Source organism: Mrakia frigida (assembly GCF_051309035.1).
Source record: "Mrakia frigida strain ATCC 22029 unplaced genomic scaffold BDY24scaffold_41, whole genome shotgun sequence".
Classification (NCBI taxonomy): Eukaryota; Fungi; Basidiomycota; class Tremellomycetes; order Cystofilobasidiales; family Mrakiaceae; genus Mrakia; species Mrakia frigida.
The window spans coordinates 159,328-175,760 of NW_027481240.1; the positions used below are offsets into that span (position 1 = coordinate 159,328).

The 16,433-nt window shown below is 55.6% G+C and overlaps 6 protein-coding genes across 6 annotated transcripts; 2 read left to right on the top strand and 4 right to left on the bottom strand.

The window, feature by feature from the left end:
• The first annotated feature begins 408 nt into the window (after window positions 1-408).
• On the top strand, window positions 409-2,219 carry BDY24DRAFT_402601 (MAGE domain-containing protein). The gene is made up of 5 exons (XM_076642242.1): window positions 409-623; window positions 799-892; window positions 1,008-1,244; window positions 1,343-1,564; window positions 1,672-2,219. Exons 1-5 carry the CDS (start codon window positions 471-473, stop codon window positions 2,088-2,090), a joined length of 1,125 nt encoding a protein of 374 aa, XP_076492839.1. The 5' UTR covers window positions 409-470; the 3' UTR covers window positions 2,091-2,219.
• Window positions 2,220-3,512: 1,293 nt separating this feature from the next.
• Window positions 3,513-4,520, bottom strand: BDY24DRAFT_355768 (MBL fold metallo-hydrolase; the record flags this gene model as incomplete). The annotated part of the gene is made up of 2 exons (XM_076637790.1): window positions 3,960-4,520; window positions 3,513-3,848 (listed from the first exon to the last, which is right to left on the bottom strand). The coding sequence occupies exons 1-2, from the start codon at window positions 4,410-4,412 to the stop codon at window positions 3,513-3,515; spliced, it is 789 nt and encodes a 262-aa protein (XP_076492840.1). The 5' UTR covers window positions 4,413-4,520.
• A 342-nt stretch (window positions 4,521-4,862) lies between these two features.
• Window positions 4,863-7,766, bottom strand: BDY24DRAFT_402605 (uncharacterized protein). Its single transcript, XM_076642243.1, has 10 exons — window positions 7,335-7,766; window positions 7,086-7,213; window positions 6,925-6,974; window positions 6,735-6,830; window positions 6,577-6,651; window positions 6,290-6,394; window positions 6,097-6,186; window positions 5,800-5,952; window positions 5,456-5,632; window positions 4,863-5,334 (listed from the first exon to the last, which is right to left on the bottom strand). The coding sequence occupies exons 1-10, from the start codon at window positions 7,688-7,690 to the stop codon at window positions 4,966-4,968; spliced, it is 1,599 nt and encodes a 532-aa protein (XP_076492841.1). The 5' UTR covers window positions 7,691-7,766; the 3' UTR covers window positions 4,863-4,965.
• Window positions 7,767-9,088: 1,322 nt separating this feature from the next.
• On the bottom strand, window positions 9,089-9,933 carry BDY24DRAFT_332670 (uncharacterized protein; the record flags this gene model as incomplete). The annotated part of the gene is made up of 5 exons (XM_076637138.1): window positions 9,089-9,251; window positions 9,327-9,418; window positions 9,498-9,566; window positions 9,638-9,702; window positions 9,783-9,933. Coding segments are annotated over 5 exons (540 nt in total), but the record flags the coding sequence as incomplete, so codon positions are not given.
• A 3,746-nt stretch (window positions 9,934-13,679) lies between these two features.
• BDY24DRAFT_212038 (uncharacterized protein) lies at window positions 13,680-14,996 on the bottom strand. The gene is made up of 3 exons (XM_076636519.1): window positions 14,603-14,996; window positions 14,318-14,529; window positions 13,680-14,232 (listed from the first exon to the last, which is right to left on the bottom strand). The coding sequence occupies exons 1-3, from the start codon at window positions 14,901-14,903 to the stop codon at window positions 13,888-13,890; spliced, it is 858 nt and encodes a 285-aa protein (XP_076492843.1). The 5' UTR covers window positions 14,904-14,996; the 3' UTR covers window positions 13,680-13,887.
• A 439-nt stretch (window positions 14,997-15,435) lies between these two features.
• Window positions 15,436-15,944, top strand: BDY24DRAFT_402608 (uncharacterized protein). Its single transcript, XM_076642244.1, has one exon. It carries the CDS (start codon window positions 15,443-15,445, stop codon window positions 15,908-15,910), a length of 468 nt encoding a protein of 155 aa, XP_076492844.1. The 5' UTR covers window positions 15,436-15,442; the 3' UTR covers window positions 15,911-15,944.
• The last annotated feature ends 489 nt before the right edge of the window (window positions 15,945-16,433 follow it).

Genomic DNA, 16,433 nt, shown 5'->3' on the forward strand with positions numbered 1-16,433 from the left:
TGTTGCTGGATTTGTGGGATCTTGGATGATTTGAAGGGATTGCGACGACGCGTCGAAACTCGAGGGTGGGAGCCTTCTTTCGATTCAGCGATCTCCAACTGGTCAATTCGTAGCTACACTTCTTTTCGGTATCATCTTTTTTTGACTCATCGGGTTATACAGCAGTGTCATTCATACATAATAGTTGGCTTCGTCTCGACTTTTCGGGAACAAAGCGCAGGAGAGGGAAGGATGAGACGCGACCTGCCTTCGGTTCAGAGAAAGAATATACAGCCCGCCTGGTCCAAGATTACTGAGACAGCCTAGGACATTCATCTCGTCCCCAGTCGTATAATTATAATTTTAGGAGAAGATGTGAATAAAAAGATAATCGCGTCGTCCCGGTCCCCGCCCTCCAGCTTTCGCGAGCTCGATCCTTGACCTCAACGCCATCACCGACTCCTCCCTCTCCTCCTCTTCTCCTATCAAAAATGGCCCCTCGATCTCGAGCATCCCAATCCCAACCCAAAGCTAGCAGTAGCAAGAAACGACCCGCTGTGGTGGAGGACGACGAGGAAGAGCAGGAGGAGGAGGAGGAGCAGGAGGAAGTCGGGAAGGGTGGGAAGAAGGTCCTTTCAGAGGAGGTGAGTTGGCCGCTTTTTCCTTATGTTTTCTTGGATATATGAACAAGGAGTTCTGCTGGGGGTGCTAGGGGACGCGTTCGAGTCCGAGGAAGGGATCGGAGGTGGAGGGACGAGGATCCAAGGAGGGAAGGAACGAGTTGAGCTGACCTCTCCTTCCTTCTGCTCCTCGCTGTAGGCGCTCCTCCGAATCGCCAGCGACATCGTTCGACTCGCTCTCTTCCACGAGCAGAAGAAGACTGGTCTCAGTAGAGTGGACATCAACAAGAAGGGTGAGTCTGCCTCTACAGTGAACGACAACGAGGAAGGTAAAGATCGCCGAGGAGTCGAGCTCCTTCCCTCCTCCTCCCTTTGCCTCACACTCGTCCTTTGTCTTCTACCTTCCAGTCATCCAAGAGAAGCACAAGAGCTCCTCTCGAATTTTCAACGACGTCTTCCCTATCGCTCAAAAGATCCTCAGGAAGACCTTTGGAATGGAGCTCTTCGAGATGAGGAAGGGAGGGAAGGCAGCGGAGCAGGACGAGGTCGACACTGGTCCTGCTAAGAAGAAGTCGAAGAAGAAGGCTGCTGCTGCGGACGAGGAGGAGGAGCAGGAGGAGGAAGGAGACGGCAAGAAGAAGAAGGGTAAGTCTATCTCTGGCGAAGAGAAAGGGCTGCTCCAAACGTGTTGAGCTCGAAGCTGACCTCCCTCCTTCCTTCTTTTGTCCTGTTCTTCCCCCTAGCGAACCAAACCGGAAACAGTGGAGTCTACATGCTTCGATCGATACTTCCTCCCGATCTCATCGAACGAGCCCTGGTGGTCGACGAGGAGGTCGCTCTCAAGCAAGGAGGAAACGGAAGTGGAGCCGTCGTCGACTTCCAGATTGGCGACAACGCCGCTCTCATGGGAGTCACCTGGGTCATTCTCGCTCTCATCTTGATCAACGGAAGGGTCCTCGACGAGCGTAAGTCCCTCTCCTACCATCGCTTGCTTCTCTTCTATCCAGCACCTTCCTTCGAGAACAACACACTAACGCGTCCAACCCCCTCCTCCTCCTCTCTCCTCACGCAGACGCTCTCCGCTTCCACCTCAACAAGCTCGGCATCTCCAAAACCTCCATCCTCCCCTCTTCCTCCACGGGAACCCACCACACCCTCGAAACCTTCCTCGCCTGGCTGAATCAACACAAGTACCTCGAAAAGGTCAAGAAGGATCGTTCGGGACCCTCCCAACCCGCTGCCAACAACGACGGAGAAGGAGACGTGGCGACCAAGTGGGAGTGGGGACCTAGAGCCGAGGCTGAGATCGGAGAGCTCAAGTTGACGGAGTTCATCGCCGATCTGCACTTGAGGGGAGGGGACGTCCCTGAGGAGGAGAGTCGACAGGAGAGGGATAAGAGGTTGGCGAAGGAGAAGAAGGATAGGGATACGTTGAGGAGGGCGGTGACGCTGGCTGCTAGTGCTCTTGGTTCGGGGTTGAGGGATAGGTAGAAACGGCTCGGAGGAGAGGTTGAAGGGAGGAGAGTGAGGAGTCGCGTCGTTGGTTTCGTTTTCCGTTTTTCGATCTTTTATCTTTCGTTCTTGGGTAGTATCTGTTGGTCTTCGATGAGTTTCGCTCGATACCAAGTCTCACGGGCTCACTTGATTTCAGGCTCCTAGTCTAGGGTCGAGAGTGTTGACAGCTCAGTGAAGGAAAGGACGGAAATGTCGCGTCGTTGGACGCTGCATCAAACTCGCCTCTGCTCCTCGAACGAACGAAACAGCACGCATCTGTAGGCTAAAACTCTAGAAAAACAGTAGCGAGCAAAAGACAAAGAATGTAGATCTAAACTGACTCTTCTCAAACCTCTCTCTTTTTGTCAGGGAATGACCCTTGCTCCTTCCCTTTCCCTTACTAGTTCTCGACCTCTTCTCTATACTTACCTTTCCCTCTCTTTACTCGTCTCTCTTCCTCTCGTGTTCTCTCAGGCGTTCCTTAAGAAGCTGAGCCCGGTCGCTCGACGCGTCGCGTCTCTCTCTCAACTCGACCGAGCCTTGCTCGGCCTCCTTTCTCTACCTCCACTTCTCTCTCTTCCTTCTAGCTCGTTTTACGCGTTTCTAGTTACTGGTTTACTGCCCGAACTCTGGGTTTCGATGCCCGAGCCCGAACCCTCTCGTTTCCTATGAACGGAGGCCTTCTGCCTCCTCTCCCTTGACCTCTATCTTGACACCTTTGGATTCACACCTCCTTCTCTTCTCGCAAGCACCTGATAGTCCCAATAACCATCTGATGATCCCTCCTGAACTCTCGGACCCTCTTCCGACGCAAAAGTCGCGTCTCAGCGTTCTCGTCCGTTTTCGACTACTGCTCGATGGACGGTCTGAGTTCTTCGAGGGTATGCAATGAAGCGAATTCTCTTGTCTTTTGGCGGTACAACTAAGAACAATCACGAACGTGCTCGAAAGGGAGCCGAGAACCAACAAATCAGAGAAAAGGGAATTGTCGGACGCGTCGCGTCGTCCAGCGTCAACAAACCAAATACGAATGTGCTCGTTCTCGCGTCGAGCTAGAACATGCATGGTCCTGAACTATAGAGAGCTATCGAAAAGCATGTACGAATATGTTTGAAGGGAAGGAAGAAGGTCAGCCGAGAGACAAAGGAGAAAAAGAAAAAGGTCGACGCGCGCCGAAAATGAGAGATGAAACGAGGCAGGATTTCGCCCAAACGGTCTTGGAAGTGCTTCTCTCCTGCCTAGCGCTGAGAGAACAGGTCTTCGAAGGTATGGAAAGAAAAGAGGCCAAACCATCGTGAGGCGGGAGCTCTCGTCGAGCGAAAACAGATTTTAAGGGGAGACAGAGAGAGAACGAGGATTACAGAAGAAGAGCACAAAGAATATATATATATATATCAAAGAGTTCTAGAGTGCAAATTTCTAACACACCCTCTTCTCTACTCCAGGCTCAACGAAACAAATCTTATCCATCACGTTCTCTGCCTCCAAGACGTTCCTCAGCTCCTCGCCAAACTGGCTGAAGTGGCCCCAACCCTCGTAGTGAAGTGGAACGAGAACGGGGACGTTGAGCTCGCGTACGATCTTGACGGCGTCTCGAGCGTCCATGGTCACTTGAAGGGCGCCACCATCGGGGGTGGGGACTTTTGCGGCTCCGAGGTTGGCGAGGACGAGGACGATGTTCCATTGAGACAACTTTTCCTTCCACGCGTCGAGGTAGATCGAGTCCCCGGTGAACCAGACGGCGTTTGGAAGACCCTGAAGAAGAGGTTGAAGAGAGGTTGAAAGAAGGGGGGGATTAAGGACTGAATCTCGACGAAGAGAAAGAAAGAAAGAAACGCGAGAGAGAAACACGAGTAAGAAACTCACGTTCGAATCCCTGCCGAGAGAGTCGGACTCGAGGATGAAGCCGACGCATTCCCCGCCGGGCAAATGAACGCAAGGCGTCGCGGTGATCCTCCATCGTTTGCCTTGAAGCCAAACCTCGGTCGTCTCCCAGTCCTTGAGTCCCACGACGGCGGGCCTGGGAGCAAGTTTTTCCGCTCCATCGGGTGTCGTGAAGACGTGGCGAGCGTCTAGGAGTTTTCGACCCTCGTCGTCGAGATTGTCCGGGTGATCCTCGTGCGAAAGGAGGACGGCATCGATGGCGGGCAGTTGAGCGAGGGAGAGAGCAGGCTCGATGGAGGTTTTTAAACTGAAACCGGGCATGACGGGAAACTCGGTCCCAGCTGGACAGAAGGTCGGGTCCGTGAGGAAGACGACGCCGTCGATGGTGAGGACGACGGTCGCGGTGGTGATGTGGGTGACGGTGATGTTGGGCATGGCGGCGGAACGATTGAAGGAGAGGTGAGATTATTGAGGGAGGAAGAGGAGAGAAGGAGATGGGGGGTAGAACCAGGACGTTGGATTTCGTTTCGGTTTTTAAACAGGGGCTGGGCTTTGTTGCTTTGTAAGAACTAGGTTGATTCCTAATCACGGCGATTAACGCGACGGTTCTGCTTAGAAGCGTGGGACACTCAGCGTTTACTGGCGCTTAGCGCGACTGTCCCTTTCTTTCCCAGCAGCTTCATCAAAGCAGAGAAAGCCAGACCTTGCAGAGTTCGAGTCGAGTTGGGTCTAGAAACCGAGAAAGGAAAAGAACCGAGAATCAAAAGCGAAAGCGAAAGGGAAAGCCGGAAGGAGGTAGAGATGGAGGGAGAGGCAGAAAAGAGAACAAGAGAACGAAGACCCAGGAGGAAGTCAGCGTAAAATTCTCACGAGACCTCGATTCAATGAACATGTCGTGAGTTTCATAATCTGAGAGAGCGAGAACGAAGAGCAAAAAACGAAACGAAGAACCAATCTACTTCCCCTCCCATCCCCTCCTCTCCCACCCCTAGAAGTTATCATCGTACGTCTTCCTGCTCCCACCTCCACCCGTCCCACTCCCAACCCCAAAGCTCTCCATCAGATCCTCATCCATCACCCCCCCACCTCCTCCTCCCATCGCTCCTCCCGCTCCTCCTCCCCAACTGCTCTCCTCCTTCGCCGCCTTCTGCAAGTACTTGACCGACTTCCCGACCCTCCTGTCTTCATGCCAGACTCGATCGTTGAGGTCCGAGGCTTGCTGGTTGAGGAGTTCGAGCCGGTGGATGGTTTCGGGGCCGACGTAGCGTTCCGAGGGAGGGAGGAAGGTGACGATCGGGACGGGGTGGGTGGGGGAAGGGAGGTAGGAGAGGGAGGCGGAGAGGGTGCTGGTTGAAACCTAATGGAACCGAAGTAGAGGACAAAAAGGTGTCAGTTGAATAAAGGGGAGATGGAAGACGGAGAGTCAAGTTCGAGTTCGAGTTCGACGCGTCAGAAACGAAACGAGCGCTGCGACTCACCATCCTGAAGATCTCATCGGTCAACTCCCTCTGAACCTTCTCCGTCTCTGCCCCTTCCAGACCGAGGAGTTTAGCCATCTCTGGAACGAGGAGTTTCTCGTAGGTTTTGGTGAGCTTGAGGATCTGGCGAGAGAGCGCGGTGTCGACGAGTTGGAGGACGAGACCGTGGTTCTTGTCCTGAGAGAGACGAGGGAAGAACGACAAAAACGAGAAGATTAGTACGAAGAGAGAAGACAGGGCGGAAGGAGGGAAGACGCATTGGTGGGAGAGCGAAGAAAGGCCAAAAGCGACGACGCGTTTCTCTCGAAGAGAGACTCTCAAGCAAAGAAAGACCAAACACGTACCTTGACGAAGATCTCCTTATCCGCCGACCCAACGAGCTTCCCTCCCTTCCCGTACCCAGCCTCGAACGAGTCGGCAAAGATCTTGTAGGTCTGGGCGTGCTGCTTGATCGCTCGAGTGACGGAGGCGGAGACGTATTTCGGCAGGGCGGTCGTCTGAGTCAGGCCGAAGAAGGCAAGAGGAGATAGAGAGAGTCAGTACTTGGATTTCGAATCGAACGAAGCGGTAATGCTAGAATCGCGCTCGATGCGACGAAACCGAGACCAAGAAGAAGGGGAGGAGTGGGGAACGAAACGAACCTTTCCGTCCTTGATGAGCTGAACGAGCACGAGCTTCTTGTAGGCTGCGATCTGGATCCATGAAGCAGCGGTAGCAGGAGCGGAGACGACCTGGGCAAAAAAGTCGAACCGAGGAAGAGAGCAAGGTCAGCGAAACGAGCAAAAGGACGAGCCGAGAAGCGACGCGGCGGAACGGCAAACGAAAACGACTCACACTCTCGAAGAACCCTTCGGCAGCCTCCCAGTCCTTAGTAGCTGAGGAGGCGATTCCAGCGAGATAGTTGTATCGGAGGAAATCGAGGTAGGTGAGGGCGTAGAACTGATTTGAGTAGGGAAGGGGAAGAGGATGGGTGCGTCGAAGGGAGGAGATGGCGGAGCAATGGACGACAGGGGAAGTACAGGGAGAGTGGGAGATGAACGAGATGAGTGAATGAGAGGTCAGAAAGAGGTTTACGAGGTCGAGAAGAAGACGCGACGAAGGAGGTATGACACGGCGCTCACCTCCTTGTAGATGGACACCAACTGAACCGAGGTCACCTCTGAAGCCCAAGCGTAGTTCTTGGTAACGACGCAAGCCTGTTTGAGTAGAAACGGAACCAGCACGAGACAGCGTCAGTGGGCTCGATCGAGAGACAGAGCGACGTGAAGAGAGAACTGACCTCGACGAAGTCTTGATGAACGGCCGTGAGGTTGGTGAGGTTGTCACGGGACCATACTTTGAGAAGGTCGAGAAGGTAAGGAGTGGCGTCGGAAGGCTGTAGGGAGAAGAAAGAGAGACGGAAGATGAGCGGATGTTTGAAGGAGAGAGGGGAGCGGAGGGAGGAGAGAGGAAGGGAGGAGGCGACGCACTCGACTGAGGTACTTTGCGAGAGCGAGGAAGCGATGAGAGAGGGTGTTGACTGAATAAGGACGAAAGACAGGATATCGAGTCAGCTTGCTGGAATCGACGAAGACCAAGGAAACGGGAGAGCGCTCGTTCGAAGTGGGGAAGGGGGCGAAGGAGAACTGACCTCTTGCGGGTGGAGCGAAAGCCATCTGAGCTGGATCGCAGCGGCTACAGAAGAGCTGACAGTATCGGATGAGTTGATGAAGGTATCCGTTGTGGCATCCTTGGAAGGGATGGCTCAATCGAGCGGTCCTGGAAGAAAGGAGGGAGAGGAGGGAGGAGGAAGGGAGCTCGTCAGCTCGACCCATCTTTGAACGATCCTTCTACGCCTCGTTTTCCTCGTTGAACCGAAAAGTATAGGATCTGAGCTTACAAGATGTACAGATATCCCAAACAGTGAAGCGAAGGATCCAAAGAGAGCAATGGATCAATGGTGAACTTCCCTTGCTGATCTGGAAGGAAGCTCGAGAGCACGACCTCGCCATCTTTGGCTCCCGCTACGGTTGCGAGAGTTGTCAAGAGTTGCTGACGGGCTTGAGGAATGCTGCATTCCGTGGTACCGATGATTCCGAGGAGATTGTTGAGAGAAAGGGACGGTTGCGAAGGAGCAGAGGTGGAAGCGGAAGGAGATGCGGCTCCTCCTCCTCCGCTGAGAGGGATCGTACCAGCTGTAGGAGTGGGAGGAGGAGGAGGGTGTCGAGAGGGACTGCCAGATCGGGTGGAGACCATCGTGAGAGAGAGAAGAAGAGAGGGGAGGGGGAGGGGTGGGGAGATGGAGATGGAGGGCGGAGGAGGGAAGGAAACGAGAGCTCACTTGGTTCCAAGGGCGAGATGGCCCTTTCTGATCCTAGCGACCGCCCTCTTCGCATTTTTTCGCTTCTTTCTTTCCGTCTCAGGCTTGTGCACATCGATTCGAGCGTTTGCCTGAGTTTCAACTTCAGGGGAGGAAAGGACTTCTTCCTTCCTCCCCACCTCACCCACTTCAACGCTTTCCTTCAAAGAAACAAAAGCTACATTCGAGATCGATCAAGAACAAGAGCTAGAGAAAAACCTAAGCTAGTAGATGATATGCAAAGACGTAAGAGAAAAGAATCAATCAACGCGTCTCATCCCCTTCTTCTCCCTCCCCTTCGTACGAGTAATCCTCCTCTCCCTCCTCCCCTTCCCACTCTTCCTCCTCGTCAAACTCCTCCTCGTCGTACTCCTCCTCTCCATCCCCGTCCTCTTCGTATTCGTCTTCCTCGTTCGCAGGAGCGGGAGGAGGAGGGGCGATCGCCGAGGAGAAAAAGTTCGAAGACGACGACTTCTTGATCGAAGTGGGTGGTTGGAGGCTGCTCGAGCGGAAGAAGAGAGAGGAGAGACGGAAGGTCAGCGACGAGCTCCAGTAGAGCGGAAGGAAGAAAAAAAGGAAGGTGCTCACCCTTCGAACGTCATCAACCCACTTCCTGGAGCTCTCGCCGTGCTCAAAGCTGGCGGAGGTCCGAAGCTGAATCCCGAACTCGACGCGACGGGAGGGTTGGGCGAAGACGCTGGCGACCTTGCCTTGGGAGCGCTGATGTGCTGGAATCCTTTAGTCCGTCTTCTCGAATCCATCTCTCGTCCGGAGGAGAGGGGCACGAACTCGTCAGGAGGAAGACCCGAGAAGGTGGGTTGGGTGGAGGAGAAGAGGGAAGATGGGTTGTTCGGGTTGGGTGTTGGCGTTGCGAAGGCGGAGAGGGAGATGGACGAGGAACCCCAGCCGAGGGAGGAGGAGGGAGTAGGTCCAGCCGAAAGAGGAGTAGGAGCGCTGCCGAAGGGGTTGGAGGGTCCGGGAGCCTTCGAGCTCGAAGCTGCCTGGGGAGGAGGAGCTCGACGAGGCGAAGGGAGAGCCTCGAACTTGACCGGTCCCCTCGAAAGGAGTACGTCGCCTCCTCCTGACCGGGACGACGACGAAGGAGCCTCCTTGGCTGCCATCGATTGGTTGAAGATAGGTTCCTTCCTTGCGGCGAGGATCGAAGCTTTGACCTGGAACGACTTCCTCTCGTCGTTGAGCGCTCTCGCCGCGATAGAGGCGACCTTGGGGTTGACCGCTGGTCGGTTGAGAGCGGATCGAAGAGGAGAGGTAGTGTTGGAGGCTTCCGAAAGGGGAGTGGAAGCTCGTTGGTTTCTAGAGGGAGTGGACGAGGTTTTCTTGGATGTGAGTCGGAGGACGTCGAGTCGAAGTTCGAGATCGTCGATTTCGTAGGTCTTCTCGTTGACGGCGACGGTAATGTTCCTCATGGTTCGAGCGATGGTGTCGAGAGAGGGAGCCCTGAAAACAAGAACAGGGGAGAAGTCAGAGATCTACTCTGGACGTGGGCCCGAAAAGGAACGAAACGAAACTCACTTCATTGGAACCGACCCGCTCTTCTCCTGACCGACTCTCTTCTTGAGGACAGCGAGATGGTTCTCGAGCTGAAGGACTCGATCTCGAACGAGCTGAACAGAGGTAAAAATCCGAAACCGTCAGTGACTGCTTCTCAGAAGGTCTCAAGAGCGTGAAAGAAGAGGGATTGACCTGAGTCGTCTTTCGAAGCTTCTGTTGGTTCTCGGTGTGCTCGGGTCCAAGCTGTCTCACTCGGATCATCTGTGGCAGTCAGAAGCAATAACATAGGTCAGCAAAGGGAGAGGAAAGCGGAAGGGAAGAGAAGAACGCACCTTGGCGAAGTCGGGATCATCCTTCGCTCGAAGGAACCTCGCACTCTCCTCCATCTTCGTATCAGCTGCAGCGCCGAAGGAAAGAAGACGACAGGGTCAGTGAGCTACCTAGAGGACCGCCGAGAAGAGAAGGCACGCTACTCACCCTTTAGCATCAAGCTCTGCAACTCGGCGATCTTCCTCTTCATCGCAAAGCTCTCGTCCGTCAACGACAGAGTCTCCTCCTCCTTCGCCTTCGCCAGCGTCTTCAACCTCGGCAGGTCTCCGAGCGTCCAAGCAGGTTGAGTATCGAGATCTCCAACCTGGGAGCTAGGCTTTCCGGCTTCTCGCTGGAATTGAGAGTAGGATCGAGCGGCGGTTTGAAGCTGAGGAGATGAAAAACGAAAGGAGAGGAAACGAGTCAGCTCAGGAAGACGCGTCGGGGAAAAAAACTAGACAAGAGATAACTCACGTCCGAGATCTCCTGGTTCAACAGCAGGTAGGCCTTCAAAAACTCTCCAGCGAGTCCAGTCTCCTTGACTTCGGGAGCGTTCGAGCTCTTGGGTCCCGTCGACGTTCGTTGAGGGAAGGCAGGCTTGACCGGTGCTGGTGCTTCGATCTTCGGCGTCGTCGACCCAGAAAGAGTAGGAGGGAAGCCTTTGGGAGTGGCGGGCGCCTGGAAGCTTTGTGTTGGAGGAGGAGAAGCGAGCTTCTGAGGAGCGGGAGGCAACATGGCTGGGGAGGAGAAGGTTGGAGGCTTCGACTGGGGAGTTGTCGATCCGAAGAGGTTGGCTTGTGGTTGGGAAGCCTTGTTGGGAGTTGAGGGAGCTCCGAAGAACGAAGGAGAGGGAGGCTTGGGTGGTTCGGATGCGGGAGGAAGAGGGGGAGCTCCGAAGAAGCTCGGTGTGGGAGTCGACGCGACTGGTTTGGGCTGTCCGAATCCTCCGAAAGTCATGGAAGGTCCAGGAGCTGCTTTGGATGGTGGAGGAGCCGGAGGAGGAGCTCCCCATCCACCGAACGACGGTGTTGCTGCTAGAGCTGAGGCGACCTTCGGAGCTTCAGGAGGAGGCGCTCCGAATCCGAAGGAGGGAGGAGCCGATGGTTTCGACGGCTGCGACGAAGGAAGTCCTAGACCAAGACCTCCGCTCTTGGGCTTTGCGAGGGGAGTTGAGCTTCCTCCGAAAGGATTCGACTGCTCGGCTGGAGGTTGGGTGGGCTTCGATCCGAAGGAGAAGGGTTGAGGAGTCGGATTCGTCGGCTCTGGGGAAAGAGGAGGAGACGCGACCGAGGATGCTGTCGACTTGTCGAGATCGTCTGGCCTCGTGATGGGAGGACTGGCGAGAGGAGAGCTTCGAATGGGAGCCGTCGAGGGGAATCCTTTTCCTCCGAACATGGGCTTCGAGCCGAACATGGGAGGTTTCGACGGGGGTGTTGGGCTGGGAGTTGTTTTGGGCGGTTCAGATGGAGCGGCGGGAGGGGTAGAAGACGTCTTGTCCCCGAAGAGAGGTGGAGGAGATGAGGTGGGAGCGGGAGGGGGGGCGACGGTCGAAGGAGGAGGAGGAGAAGGCGCCTCGGTGGGTTTGGGTTGACCGAAGAGACCAAACGGCGACGGCTTGGGAGCCTCTGGGACCTTGGGTTCGACAGCCTTGGGCTCAGGTTCCGGTGAAGGGGCCGTGCTTCGATCCAAAGCAGGTTGCTGAAGTGGAGCGGCGGCGGGAAGGGACGTTGATGGGGAGGGAGGCGAGATCTGGGGACTCGTCGAAGCCGGCTCGACCGTTGGCTCGGGTGACGGTGAGATTGGAGGTTGAGGTGAGGGAGGAGCAGGGGAAGGAGTAGTTGAAGGTGGGAGAGGGACTTCGGTTGGGGATTCCTCTGGAAGTTCCTCGATCTTGACCCCGTCGGCGATGATGGTGGGGAGCGAGGCTGTCGATGGATTCTCCGACACTCCTTCGACTTCTTCCTCCTCTCCAGAACCTACCTCCTCCTCCTCTCCTTGATCCCCTTCTTCGCCTCCTCCCTCAGAGTAAGACCCTTCTGCCTCCTCGTCGTACTCCTCCTCCTCATCTTCTTGCTCGTCGGCAACCGGCTCCTCTTCTTCCTCCTCGTTCTCGTTGAACTGAACCGAGATCGAGTTCGAATGAGCAACGGATCCGAACATCCCTCCTGGTCCTCCAGAAGCAGACTTCCCTCCTCCTCCTCCAAGTCCCCCAAATCCGAAACTCGTTCCTCCTCCTCCTCCAAAGAGATCACTGCTCGATCCGCTCTTCTTCGCCTCCTCGCTCGGCTCGAGCTCGTCTCCCAAATCGTCGGCGAAGGCAGAGCCCTTGCCCTTCTTGCCGTCCTCCTCCTCGTCGTCGTCGAGCGTCTCGGTAATCCTGGCACCGAAGGAGAAAGCGGAAGGCTTGGGAGGTTGCTCCACCGATGGAGAGACGAGGGGAGTCGAGGGCATCGACGCGTCGGTGATCTTGGGAAGAGGAACTCCAGCGAACGGAGAGGACGATGAAGACGAAGCTCCTGCTCCGAAACCTGTGAAGGCTGATGAGAGAGGAGCTGATCCAAAGGCGGAAGTCTGAGCGGGCTTTCCGAATCCTCCAAAGGCTGATTTGGGCGACTCGGTCGAAGGAGATCCTCCTGGACTGGCGAGGAGCCCTCCGAATCCTTCTCCACCCTTCAGAGCGGCTCCGAACGGACTGGCTGATGCTGAACCGAAGGGTGAGACGGCTCCTGTTGAGGTTGAAGGAGGAGCGAAGGCTCCGAAAGCTCCAGTTGAAGCGACGACGGGTGCGATCTTGGGTCCTGCGATGGTCGATGCGCCGAAGACAGGTTTGGCTGATCCAAAGGTTGAAGGAGCACCGAAGGTAGAAGTGTTTCCGAAGGCGGAGGAAGGTTTGTAGACGTTTCCGAAGGCGGTGGAAGGGGCGGCGGCTGGTGCAGAAGAAGGGAGGGAACCGAACGCGGACGACGAGGAGGATCCGAAGGTCGAGGTCGCACCGAAAGCTGACGAGCTCGATCCGAACGCGCCAAACGCTGTTGGGGCTGGCTTTCCGAATGCGGGGACGGGTGAAGGAGATGCTGGAGCGGCAACTGGAGTCGACGCTGGTGCAGGCGAGGGAGAGGGAGTAGTCGAGAACGCTCCGAATCCTCCTGAGAAGGGAGACGCCTTCTTCTCCTCCGCTGGAGTCTTGGGGGTTGCTGCTGCTCCGAAGGTCGAGGTGGATCCGAACGTCGAAGGTGCTCCGAAGGCGTTGCTGCCAAATCCTCCGAAGGCTGGTTTGGCGGCGGGAGTGGTGGAGGGAGTGGTGGAGAAGGCTCCGAATCCGCTCGAGGAAGCTGGAGGTTTGGTAGGAGTTCCGAACGCCGACGAGGAAGGAGCAGGAGCACCGAAAGATGAGGTTTGACCGAAAGCTGAAGGCGCGCCAAAGGCGGAGGAGGTGGTAGGTGGTTTGATGGCTCCTCCAAAGGCGGACGTCTGACCGAACGCGGATCCTGTCGAGGAGGGCTGTCCGAAGGTGGGTGCTCCGAACGCGGACGAAGGAGGTTTGATTGCTGATCCAAAGGCTGAAGATGACGGCGACGATCCAAATCCTGCGAAGGCTGAAGCTGGAGGTGCTGAGGAAGGGGGAGGCGACGCGACTCTCGCTGGAGTTCCTGCCATGCTGATCTCGCCTCCTGAGCTCTCCTTGATCATTCCGTCGTACGATCCGAGTCCCTGTCGACTGTTGACGATGTTCCAACCGGCGAGAACTCCGTCACTCGTGTAGACGAGGAGTCTGGGTGCTGCTGGGAGGTCCTCGAGCTCTTCTCCTCCGACCATCCCTCTCTTGATCGGCAGCGACGTCCTCAGGTCGAATCCCATCCCTAGCACGCACGAATCCTCCGACGAGCTCTCGCTAAGAGGTAGACTGGGTACGCTCGTCTCGTCGAGAGTGAGGACCTTCCAACCTCCGTCCTGAGCTGAAGCGCTGATGACCCCGAGGAGAGGGGAAGGCGCGTTTCCGAGGAATCCCAGCCAGTTCCCTTTCCCTCCCCATGACGAGAGGAAGGCTCCGTATCGAACTCCTGCTCGAGAGGTGAGTCCGAAGGCGGGTGAAGGGTCGAGGAAGTGGGTGCAGGTGACGGAGGGAGAGGGGACCTTGGAACGAGCGAGGATGTAGAGCTCGTACGAGTGTTCGGGGTCGGAGGATCCGGAAGGGATGGGGAGGTTGTAGGTTACGAGGAAGACGTCGTTCTCGAGCCAGTGGATGGAGTTGACTAGGAAAGGACGTTCAGAGTCAGCTTCGGATCAGGAGCAGAGAAGGAAACGAGACGAGCTCACCAAAGTAATCTCCTTCCAGGCCGGAAGGTCTCGCCAACGCGACGCCCTTCTCTGATCCATCAGGTCCGAAGAACCTCAGTCTACCCTGCTCGTCTCCGACTACGACCTGCTTCCCCTTCGGACTCCAGGTGGCCGCTGTGTATCGTCCTTCGAGTCGCATCGTTTCGGTTTGACTGTCGACGTCGAGGAGGGAGAGGGAGGCTGCTTGAAGGATGAGGACGAGCGAAGGAAGAGCTTCTGGGTTGGGTTGGAGAGAGATGATGGCGGAGGGGAGGGAGGGGAAGGACTGGAGGGGTTGAGGCTGCAAGAAGAAGAGGTCGAAGAAGAGAGAGATCGGATCGGTGAGCTCGGAGGAAGGAAGGGAAAGGAAGGAAGAGTCAACGAACAGCTTGTTCCGACTTCAAAGCTTCGACTGAGAAAATCCTGATGGTAGAGGAGGACGTCGAGGTGATAACGACCGAGTCCTCTTTTGCAAACTTGATCCAGACGAGTCGTTCTCCTAGGGAGACGGTCTTGATGGGAAGGAGAGGAGAGGTGGTGGACCTAGGTGCTGTTGTGAAGAGCGTTTCGAGCGCTTCCAATGAGTATATCGAGAAGGCTGAAGAGACCAAAGGAGAAGAGTCGGTCAGGTCCGTGTTCCTAAGGATAATGTACTGAAGAGTGAAGCTCACCGTCTATTCCAGCAGCTACGAAGACTCCCTTCTTGCTGCTCACGTCGAAGAGGTTGCATTCGCTCGGAAGACCTTCCAAGTTGATGGGTTCGTGAAGACGAGCGTGAGTATCGATAGAGGGTTTCCTGAGATCAAGCCACTGTAAACGGAAAAGGTAGAGAGCTCGAGTTAGCGTTGGGGAGAGCAAGCAGAGGAGGAAGGGAAGGGAGGAACGAACTGGAGCATCGAGCTCTTCTCCTTCAACCTCTCGTTGCTGAAGAGAGGAAGTTGGCGCAGAAGCGACCGACATGGACGAGAACATGTTACAAGAAGATCCTTTCGCTTGCTCTCCGTGTGTTTTGGGAGGAAGGGAGCAGGGGAGGGGAAGGAAGGGAGGCGATGGTTGAGGTCAAGACGTCAACTTTCGAACTCCCTCTATCTTCTCCTCGAACCGCGACGAGCTCGACCAGCTCATATTTTTGACAATGCACTCCAATCGACCTCTCTTCTCCGTTCTCAGCGACCTGGACATGCTCGACACGCGAAGTCGACTTTGATCGGAGTCTTTTCCTTCGAGGGCGTCCCCTTCCTCAGCGTGCTCGTCCTCTCCTTCTTTCGACTCTGCCCCTTCTCTCTCAGCTCTAAAAACCTCCACTTCTGCCCACCAGATCATAGTCTCAATCAAGGCTATCTCGGCGTATGATCGGAGCTGACTGAGAAGAAAAATCTCACGAGCAGGACACAAAGTAGACCCCCATTTGCTGATGGATCACTCTGCTCTCCCCTTCCAGCTAGCGGCCTATCATCAGTCACGATGATTGATGATTTTTCGGTCGCCAGGAAGACGGGGGTTTGCCCTTCATGCTCGCTCAGTACGAGCCTCAAACCAGCTGTATAGATCGAGAGAAGACGGTTTCTTTTCAACCACCACGTCGCCACGCTCTTCCGACCTCGACTTCTTCTTCTCCCCTCACCAACCTTCAGTGCCGACTCACTATGTCCTCCCCATCGACTCTCACTATCTCCTCTCCCATCGCCATCGCTCAACCAGAATCGACGTCCTCATCGGGCTTCAAGCGATCTCCTTCGCCCTCGAAGTTGTTCTCGCCGTCCGTATCTTCCCCTCTCCTCTCGCCCCTCTTTCCGGTAGCTCTACTGATCGATCTACCGTTTACAGTACGCCTACTTTCGCCGTCGATTCTGAAGCTCAGAAGAAGGAAGAAGGCGCTCCAGCGAAGTCCTCAAAGCTCAGGCGTTCCCTTCTTCTTGCCCTCTGTGCACTCGCTCAGGTTCGTCTCGTTCTCATCTCATGCGCCCGTCGCCACATGAACTGACCCCCTTGTATCCCTGCTTCCTAGCTCACAACCTATCTCCTTGAGATTACTTTCGAAGCAGCAACTGAAGCTGGCAGAAAGAATCGGCGCGTCGCGGCCGCGCTCCCCAGCCCCTCCCCCTCCCTCGTTCTTTCACGTCTTCTTTCTTCGTCTCTCTCAGTGCCCCAAGCTTCCTCTTCGCAAGGTAGCACCGAACCAATGCTTTCAGACCAGACGAGACTTGACACCGCGTCGTTTCTTGGACCCAGAGTCGATGCCTCAACTCCGCACCTCCCCTCTCGTCCGTTTTCCTTTCGTTCCTTCGCCTTTGACGGTCGTTTAAGAAACTCTATATCATTAAGGGCCACAAAGAGAGGAAAGGAAAGAGAACGAGAAGATGTATGTGGTAGAAAAGGGAAGAGAGGAGATGCAGAGGCAGAGAGAGAGACGAAAGCAAAAAGCAAAAACGACCAAAGAGGAGAGGAAAAAGACGACTGAGAGACCGACCAAACGAGAGCAAATGTGTATCCAATCGACCC